Here is a 10,174-nt window from a genome sequence, read left to right on the forward strand (position 1 = left end):
TTTTAAAAATCAGGGCTGGAGAGATGGCTCAGCAGTTAAGAACACCGACTGCTCTTCCTAAGGTCCTGAGTTCAAATCCCAGCAAACATATTGTGGCTCACAACCGTCTGTAGCAAGATCTGATGCCCTCTTCTGGAGTGTCTGAAGAGAGCTACAGTGTACTTATGTATAATAAATAAATAAATAAATCTTTAAAAAAAGAGAGCATACTTTTCTTCATGTGGCGTCTCTTAAAAAAACAAAAAAAATTAAAAATCTTAAAAAACAAAAATATTTGAAAAAATTATAAAACAATATAAACTAAATAAATCTAAAAACAACAACAACAACAACAAACACAAAAACAAAAGCCAGGAAAGAGTGCTGGTTGCAACATGCAGGGACCAGGTCCTGGGTTCAATCCCCAGAGCCAGTAAATAAATAAAACTAAAAATTATGGAATAGTGATTATAAAATTGAGAAAATAAACCTGTTACTTAATTCCTAATCCCTTCATTTAAGGTGATCATTTGTCACTTTAATTTATATTTAAGGTTTTCTGAAATTTGTTCTGAAATGTGAATTTTTGCTAAAATTTTCCTTATATTTAAGACATGTTCTAGTAGTTATCCATCTGTTACTTCATATAAAAGAAACTTTTAAATAAATTATGTGTATGGAGTGTGTGTGTGTGTGTGTGTGTGTGTGTGTACATCTGCCTTTGAGGTCACGAGGGCATCAGATCCCCTGAAGCGGGAATTACAGGTAACTGTTAGTCACCAGACCTACATGCTAAGATTTGAACATGGATCCTCTGCAAGAACAACAAGTGCTTTTAACTACTGAGCCACCCCTCCAGTCCCTAAGAGAAACTTTTAAAAATGACATTTAAGGGCTTTGGGGTAAGACTGTTTGTTGTGGAGGCATTGAGAACTTAGGTTTAAATCCTCAACCCACCCCAGGATTGGGAGCAGGGTTCTCTGGCCTGCCAGTTTGGACAAAATGGTAAGGAAGACATTCAATGTCCTTCTTACCCCCACATGTGTGTGCATGGGTGCACACACCCACATACACCACACACAAAAAGAATAAACTCTAAAAAACCAAAACCTAAAACTGCTCACCACCTTTATCAACACGAAGATTAACCATACTTTCTTTAAAATGCAATAATGCAATCATTAAAGTAATTAAGATCCATTGCTGTTTCTTGTTCTGTAATTAATTTAAAATGCTAACTATATACATTATTATACTAGCACACTTATAAATATACAGAGTTCAATACTTTTAAAATTATGTTCCCTGTCTGTGTCTTTCCTGGTTTTTATTTTTATGCTATTGAAAATGATATTGACATTTAGAGAATTTTTTAAAAAAACTCCTTGGGTCTGGAGATGTAGCTTTATTGATAGCCTACTTGCCTAATATGCATACAGCCCTGAGGTTGACAGCCAGTCCCAAGTGAATCCACACCTGCATTCCCAGCACTCAGGAGGATCAGAAGTTCAAGGCCAGCTTTGCCTATATAGCATGCTCGAGGCCAGCCTGAATCACATAGAATTCTGCCTCAAAAAATTAAAAAAATCTGCTTGGGTGTCAAATACACTAAGTATAGCCTTGATTTCTTATCAGCACTTTAAAGATGAGAAAAAGCACTTAATGGTGAGATGGTAGGATCATGAGTTGGAAGTCAATCTGGGTTATGTTATGAGTTCAAATCCAGCCTAGACTACATAGCAAGAGCTTGTAAAAACAAAAAGAGCAGTAGTAGAAGAAGAAGGAAGAAGGAAGAAGGAGGAGGAGGAGGAGGAGGAGGAGGAGGAGGAGGAGGAGGGCTCAGTGGTTAAGAGCACTGACTGCTCTTCCAGAGGTCCTGAGTTCAATTCCCAGCAACCACATGGTGTCTCACAACCATCTATAATGGGATCTGATGCCCTCCTCTGGTGAGTATTAAGATAGCAAGAATGTACTCACATAAAATAAATAAATAATCTTTTTTAAAAAGAAGAAAAATCATGAAATTTGAAGGCAAATGGCAAATGGATGGAACTAGAAAAAAAAATCATCCTGAGTAAGGTAGCCCACACCCAGAAAGACAGACAAACATAGAAATAAATATATGTGGATACTAGCTGTTAAGTAAATGATAACCAGGCTATAATCCACAGACCTAGAGAGGCTAAGTAATAAGGAGGGCTCTAAGTGTGTGTGTGGGGGGGGGGTACATGGGTCTCCCTGGGAAGAGGGTGGGTGTGACAGGAACAGGAGGGATCAGGTGGGGGAGGAGTGGAGAGAGAGAATACTGAGAGAGGCGACCAGAATTGGGGACTTCAGGGCGAGGTAGGAACCCAGGACAATGGAAACTCCCTGGAACCCACGAGGTGGACTCTAGTGAGGACTCCTATTAATGGAGGATACAGAGCCTGAACCAGCCATCTTCTGTAAACAAGGCTTCCAGTGGTGCACCTGGAACACCAACCCAGCCACAAAGCCTTTAACCTACAATCTGTCCGGCCTGTAAGATGTGTTAGGGTAAAGATGGCACAGAACTTGTGGGAGTGGCCAACCAATGACTGGTCCAACCTGAGACCCACACTATGAGCCCATGCCATTTAAACTGCTATTGCTTGAGAGGAGATGGGGACGATTGGCTCTATCGAATATCCTGATGCTGTCATCTGAGGATGGGCTCTCCATGAAAGGACAGACCCATCCTGTGTGTCTCCATCTCGTTTCCTGTGTTCTTGCTCTCCAGCATGTAATAGAGCTGTGAGATGTCCCTGCCAGATGATGACACCATGTTCTTGGAATTCCCATTCTTCAGAGCCATGAGCCAAGTCACTATCTTCTACTGTTAATTTTACAGGTGGGCTCAGGCAGGTGGGCTTGGGAACAGGGGGAATTGAGTCGGGGTGTTGGAGAGAGAGAATGTGGAAACAGACTGGCATTGGGGCTGAGGTGAGAGGTTGTGGAAACCTGGTGCAGTAGAACCAGGAATCTAAGAGGGAGACCCTATGAGGACTCCTAGTAATGGAGGACACAGACCCTGAACCAGCTATCTTCTGAAACCAGGCAAGGTTTCCAGTGCAAGGACTGACACCAACCCAACCACAAAACCTTTGACCTACAATCTACCCCGCCTGCAAGATGTGCAGGAGTAGGGAAGATGGAAGCACAGACTTTGTGAGAGTGGCCAACCGTATCTGATCTAAACTGAGACACTCTCATGAGAGGGAGCCCGTGCCCCACACTGCCTGGATGATCAGGAACTAGAGGCTGGATAGCCCAGAGACCTAGGATATGGGGGTAGGAGGTGGGGGCAGCTGATGGGAGCAGATGCAGAGATCCACAGCCAAACATTAGGCAGAGAGAGTCCAAACTGGAGCTCTCTGTCCAGTCCCTCCCCTTGGAGCTCAGGGAACCCCTGAGGAAGACAGGGAAGAATTGTATAAGCCAGAGGGGTCCAGTACACAAGAAGAATACAGCCCGCTGGGCAGTGGTGGTGCACGTCTTTAATCCCAGCACTTGGGAGGCAGAGGCAGGTAGATTTCTGAGTTCAAGGCCAGCCTGGTCTACAGAGTGAGTTCCAGGACAGTCAGGGCTACACAGAGAAACCCTATCTCGAAAAACAAAACAAAACAAAACAAAACAAAACAAAACAAAACAAAACAAACAAAACCAAACACAGCCCACAGAATCATCTAAGCCGGTCTCATAGGGCCTCACAGAGACTGATGGGAAATCACAGAACCTGCATGGATGTGTGCTAGATCCTCTACATACATGCTATGGCTGCTAGCTTGGTGGTTTTGTGGGCTCCTAACAGCAGGAGTGGGGGTGTCTCTGACTCCTCTGCCCGCTCTTGGGGCCCTTTTCCTCTTACTGTTGCCTCACCCAGCCTTGATATGAGGGTGTGCGCCTGGTCTTATTGTAACTTGTTATGCTGTATTTGGTTGATATCCCTAGGAGGTCTGCTCTTTTCTGAAGGGAAATGGAGGTGATGGGGATGGGAGAAGTGGGGGAGGGGAGACTGCAGTCAGGATGTAGTGTGTGAGAGAAGACTAAATTTTAAAGATGAATAAATAAAATTCTCAAATTTTATTTTATTTTAAGTTTTGAGACAGGCTTTCTCTGTGCAGCTCTGGAATTCACTCAGTGGACCAGGCTGGCCTCAAACTCACAGAGATTCACCTGCCTCTGCCTCCCGAGTGCTGGGATTAAAAAAACCACGTGCTACTGTACCCTGACAGTTCTTAAAAATCTCAACTGGCTGATTCTTTGAGGGTGAGGAGATCTGGCAATAATGAGCAAGTGTTCTCTAAGTAGCAATCTGAACCAGACAGTGTGACACAAGTCAGAATGCTAAGGCGGGAGGATTATGTGTTAGGATCCAGCCTGGACTAAAGAATGAGATCCTATCTCCAACTAAAACTAAAAACAAGCAGCTGGGGGCTATAGTGAAGTGGTAGACTACTTGCCTGGCATGTGTGAGGACATGGCTAGAAGCACCTCTGTAGTAAGCTGGCCTGAGGCTTATAAGAACTGGGGTACTCTTGGGAGGCAGGCTGGGGCTGAAAAGAGAGAAACTAGATGGTCGAGAGAAATAATGGAGCCAAGACAAAGGTTTTGATCAAGGCCCATGAGTTTATTAAGAAACCGTGTTTATAAGGGGGTGGAAAGCTGCACCACAGGTGGCCCCACCTCAATGGTGACAAGATTTGTACCAACCCGCTTCAGGCTGGGGGAGCCTACACACCCCGACCCCGTACCATCAAAATGAAACAACAAAACCTTATTCTGGAGACCAGGTTTGGTGGCACACACTTAGAGTCCCAGTGTACAGGAAGAAAAAGCAGGCGTTTCAGAAGTTCTAGAGCGTACTTGACCATATACACAAAGAGTTCTGAGGTCAACCTGGACTACCTGACTCAAAACTCCCAAAACAAAAAGCCAGCCATCAGTGAGTCATTTGTCCCATTAGAATGAACCTGAATTTATCTACACACACTATGCCAGCTGGCAGCCACTCCAGGTTTGTACCTCTCTTCTTTCCCATCCAAGCTGCCTTGGAGCAATCAGACTTTAACAACTCCTGTTGCCCTGCCCTGCCCTGCCCTGTCCTTATGCCCCCCTCTCTGGGAAAACAAGATAAGACTCTCATGGTTTATTCATTTATTTAACACTCGTGTGCCTCATGCCTGGTGATTGCCAAGTCCTGGAGACCGAGATGCAAATGGAACGTGTTTCTTCATTCCGAGAGCTATTGATCTGAAGATGGCCCTCTGAAGATGTAGCAGAGGTAAAAGATAACAGGGAGAGAGGTACATGCTGGCTGCATCTCTAGCAACCCCAGCACTCCAGAGATTATCTCAGAAGGATCTTGGGCTACTGAGACTGTCTCAAACAACACAGCTTAGAGCAGACAATGTAACACCCTGTCTTGGTCTTTTGTTCGTTTTTTTTTTTTTTTTTGTTTTTGTTTTTGTTTTCTTTTCTTTTTTTTTTTTTCCATTTTTTATTAGGTATTTAGCTCATTTACATTTCCAATGCTATACCAAAAGTCCCCCATATCCACCCACCCCCACTCCCCTGCCCACCCACTCCCCCTTTTTGGCCCTGGTGTTCCCCTGTACTGGGGCATATAAAGTTTGCAAGTCCAATGGGCCTCTCTTTCCAGTGATGGCCGACTAGGCCATCTTTTGATATATATGCAGCTAGAGTCAAGAGCTCCGGGGTACTGGTTAGTTCATAATGTTGTTCCACCTATAGGGTTGCAGATCCCTTTAGCTCCTTGGCTACTTTCTCTAGCTCCTCCATTGGGAGCCCTATGATCCATCCATTAGCTGACTGTGAGCATCCACTTCTGTGTTTGCTAGGCCCCGGCATAGTCTCACAAGAGACAGCTACATCTGGGTCCTTTCAATAAAATCTTGCTAGTGTATGCAATGGTGTCAGCGTTTGGATGCTGATTATGGGGTGGATCCCTGGATATGGCAGTCTCTACATGGTCCATCCTTTCATCTCAGCTCCAAACTTTGTCTCTGTAACTCCTTCCATGGGTGTTTTGTTCCCAAATCTAAGGAGGGGCATAGTGTCCACACTTCAGTCTTCATTCCTTTTGTTCGGTTTTGAGAGAGGGTCTCACTATGTAGACCAGGCCTTGAACTCATAGAGATCTGTCTGCTTTTGTCTCCCCACTGCTGGGATTAAAGGAGTGTGGTGCCACATCTGGCAGCTCTGTGAATCTTATGTGCTTGCTACTACATAATCCCAGCATTTGAGAAATGGAAGCAGGAGGGTTAGGAGTTCTAGGCCAGCTCCAGCTACATGAGAATGAAGCCAGCCCAGGTTACATGAGACCCAGAAGGACCTAGTTGTATATTTGCCTTTTGAGTCGCTGTGAACATTCATTCATTAATTTCATTCACTTCCTCAAGTTCCCCTAGCAACAAGTGACTAGGCTCGGACAGTAAAATGGAAAAAAACAAAAAAGCAAAACCCACAGTCTTGCTCTCTTTGGACTAGCAGTCTAAAAAAAGAATTACAGCTATTAAAGAATAAATTAGGAATTCAGATTTGTCTCCGTTTTCTTTCTTCTTTTCTTAGGAAAGGGTGACCTTGATTTCCTAATTAGTACATTCACATCTGGCTCTGAAGGTTGTATAGAAATAAAAGTGGCCGGGCGTGGTGGCGCACGCCTTTAATCCCAGCACTCGGGAGGCAGAGGCAGGAGGATTTCTGAGTTCGAGGCCAGCCTGGTCTACAAAGTGAGTGCCAGGACAGCCAGGGCTACACAGAGAAACCCTGTCAAAAAACCAAAATACAAACAAACAAAAATAAATAAATAAAAGTGTAGCCGCGCTGAGAATGAGCCCCGTGTGGTTGGTGCGAGCCAGGTCGCACTGCCTGCGTCACTATGTGAGCTGACGGATGACGCCCCGCTGCACGCCGCTCAGCTCGCCCCGGAGGGGTCGCTTCTTGGCGGGCTAACAGTGACTTGCGGGGGAAGTCTACGCGCGTGTGCACGCGGCACTCTCTGCCCGTGGTCCGGGGACTTTCCCCTAGGCGAAAGGATAAGGAACATGTCCCTCGTATGTAGCCTAGGAAACAGGCCTTCAGAGCGAGCTGCCTTAGCTTCTAGGCGCGACTAATTTATGACTCTACAACAGGCTTAATTTTTTGGTTATGGTGAGAAAATTGGTCTCTCTAGGTAGAAAAACAATGAGCCATTGTTTTAGGCATGATACTTTATCCTGAAAGATTCTGGAGACATAATTGTTTAAGAAAGCTATAAATAGATAGGTCATTAATTAATGTAGGAACGCTAGGTGGGCGTGGTTTATGCAAATATTGCTTAAACCCATCCTGAGATGGGCGTGGCCGCCTTAAGGGACTCAGCCCCCCCGATGTAGGCGTGGTCTCCTGCGCGTGCGCACTACGGCCGGAGGCCCAGCGCTGGAACGCGGGGTACCCGGCGTGCGATTCTGGTGGGCCAGGCATGGAGGGCGCTGGCCCCGTGTTGAGTATTCTGGGGCTGCTGCTTGTGTCTGCGCCTTTTGGAGTCCTTGGGGAGCGCCCCAGCGCCGATCTGGGGGCACACCCAGGTACCTGCGAGAGCTGCTGGAGGGAGGCTGGGACTGCCTAGTAGAAACTGACCGATGGCTTTAATCCACAGAACGGGGCTCCCAGGTCAGTCCGGGAACCACCGAACCTCGGCGGCAGCCGCCACCCAAGGATCAGCGCGAGCGAGCCCGGGCCGGATCGCTGTCTTTGGGCGCTCTGTACACCGCGGCCGTCGTGGCTTTTGTGCTGTTCAAGTGTTTGCAGGTGCGGTATGGCGGTGGGTTGTGGGAGCCCTGGGCCTTAATCTCCTGGGGCCGCTACAGTACCAAGAACAACCGCTTCCCGGCTACCTGTAAAATGAAGGCTCGTTCCTTGGTTTTTCCACATTATTGGGGCATTCGAGGATCCAGAGAGATAATGGATGTAGGGGGCTGAGAAATTGTAGAAACCGTTACTTTTACTCCTCTCTCCAGTGACGATCGATTTTCAATCTGGAGCTCATCCACTTAGTGTCTGATGTAAGTGGGGTTTTAACCCAACTAGTGTCAGTATGCAAAAAAAGAAGTTGCTGCTGAGGCTCCAACCTTGGCCCAAGGAGTTAATCGCGGCAGCAACAGAGTGTCTAGTGGACCAGACACCAAGCCGTTTCGTGCTCTCCTTAGGAAGGAAACCCTGAAATGTGAACTGACTGTACATTCTGATTACTTTGAAACTGTTGACATGGAAAGTGGAACCTACCACCCAGTGCTTTATCTTCAACTCTGGTCAATTACTTGCACAGGGGAATAGAGGCTGAACTAATTAGTAACATAAAACTAGATGAGATTAAAGAGCCAGGCAGACTTGACAGGCTAGGATGAAGATTGGAGTTTAAAGATAGATTAATAAATTCTACCCAGGCGTAGTGTTAGACGCCTTTAATCCCAGCATTCAGGGGAGACAGAGGCAGGAACAGCTCTTGTGAGTTCGAGACCAGTATTTCTGTCTTATGCATGGAGAAGAATACATAAGCAGTTGAGAAGAGGAGCGGGACCCGTGGAAGAGAGGTAGGCATGGCGGCTGACAGTTTCACGGTGTTATGATAACCCACTTTCCAATTAAAGGTTCTGAAGGAGGCTTGTGCTTTATCTACCTATCAGAGCACTGGGAGAATTGTATCCTAAAAATAAACCATAGGGCACTGCCTTTTAGAGCAAAGAGCACTATATAGACTTTTTGTTGTTGGGTTTTTTGTTTTGTTTTGTTTTAGATTTTTAATCTGTAATGGGATAATGTGAATTGAACAGATTGGAGATTTTTTTTTTCACCAGCAAAGACTGAGGGTACAGGAACTGGTGACACAGTCCTATTATTCCAACTACTATGAGGGAGGATTGTAAGTGCAAGGCCCATCTGGACAATTTAGCAAGACTCTACCTCAAAGGCAGCGAGGTATAGGGATGCTAAATAAGAAGGCTGGGGTAAGAGCAATCTTCCCGTCCCTACTGGAGAGTTTCACATTCCCAGGAGTGCTTTAGCAGTCTGGCCATGTGTGGGCATCCTGACGTTTCACTTCATGTTCTGGGTAAGCAGCTGGACTAGAGACAACTGGGATTCTCTGAGGTGGATGCCCAGAGCTTTCTCTATGGCTCCTCTCTTCACTGGCTCTGAGGTGCTGGGGCCTTTGCTGCAGCCTTGTCTTTATCTGCTTCCACAACAGGGCCCAGATGAGGCTGCTGTTCTCAGAGAGGAAAAAAACAAGAAGAAATCCTCGCAGTCAGGTGGGTTGAGCATTTAGTGGTGGTTTCTGGCGATGGAGTAGATCAGGGGACTGCAGGAGTAACCATGCCCTTTCCCTCACTCCCAGAGCAACAGCTGGTGCAGCTGACACAACAGCTGGCCCAGACGGAGCAGCACCTGAACCACCTGATGACACAGCTGGATCCCCTTTTTGAACAGTGAGAATTTGTGGGGTGGGTGAGGTGGGAGCCAAGGAGACAGACTGGGCAGCCCCCTGAGTGGGTATTTCTACAGGGTGACGACTTTGGTTGGAACCCAGAGGGAACTTCTAGACACAAAACTAAAGACCATCCACCACCTTCTACAAGACTGCCAGCCTGGCACAGGAGTGGAAGTTCCAGAACCAGGTAAAAGGTTGGGAGGTTTCTATGGCTGGAGAGCCATGGCTGTGAAACTAGAGCAAGTTGGTCTCTCCTTCACAGAGGCCAGCATACCCTTTACTGAGGACCTGGGGAAAGAAGACCAAGAAGCTGGAAACAGTCAGGCCTGGGAAGAGCCCATAACCTGGAGCCCAGAAACACGGAACCTAGCTCCTTCCTGGGAGGTGGAGCAGGGGCTGAGGAGAAGGTGGCACAAGACGGTGACAAAGGGTCCAGCAGTAAATGGGGAACAACCACTGAAGGTTTAGTAAAAAGAGTCCCCTCGTACTGGGTGTTCCTCTGTGCTTTTTCCACTCCCTGCTACACACACACACACGGTGCAAAAGCCAAGCACTCTTCCCTTATTAGGAAGAGAGAGACTGCCTTCCAGAATGTGAATGGAGAAGACAGAGAGAGAGCCACAGTTCTGCCCTTGTGTTTCTGAGGCTACCGAGATGCCAGCCATCAAGGCTCAAACTCCATTTTCTCGT

General features: G+C 46.5%; 1 protein-coding gene and 1 non-coding gene across 3 annotated transcripts; one reads left to right on the forward strand and one right to left on the reverse strand.

Annotated features, from left to right (window-relative positions):
- Positions 1 to 6,834: 6,834 nt before the first annotated feature.
- Rmrp (RNA component of mitochondrial RNAase P) lies at positions 6,835 to 7,109 on the reverse strand. The gene has a single exon (NR_001460.1).
- Positions 7,110 to 7,389: 280 nt separating this feature from the next.
- Ccdc107 (coiled-coil domain containing 107) lies at positions 7,390 to 9,971 on the forward strand. Of its 2 annotated transcripts, NM_001037913.2 has the most exons (6): positions 7,415 to 7,586; positions 7,658 to 7,809; positions 9,245 to 9,305; positions 9,392 to 9,482; positions 9,559 to 9,671; positions 9,747 to 9,971. In NM_001037913.2, exons 1-6 carry the CDS (start codon positions 7,481 to 7,483, stop codon positions 9,950 to 9,952), a joined length of 729 nt encoding a protein of 242 aa, NP_001033002.1. In that variant the 5' UTR covers positions 7,415 to 7,480; the 3' UTR covers positions 9,953 to 9,971. The 2 variants fall into 2 exon arrangements, with proteins under 2 accessions (XP_006538201.1, NP_001033002.1); XM_006538138.2 differs by having other exon boundaries at positions 7,390 to 7,586; positions 9,559 to 9,971.
- Positions 9,972 to 10,174: the final 203 nt, after the last annotated feature.

This window comes from Mus musculus, chromosome 4, assembly GCF_000001635.26.
Source record: "Mus musculus strain C57BL/6J chromosome 4, GRCm38.p6 C57BL/6J".
Classification (NCBI taxonomy): domain Eukaryota; kingdom Metazoa; phylum Chordata; class Mammalia; order Rodentia; family Muridae; genus Mus; species Mus musculus.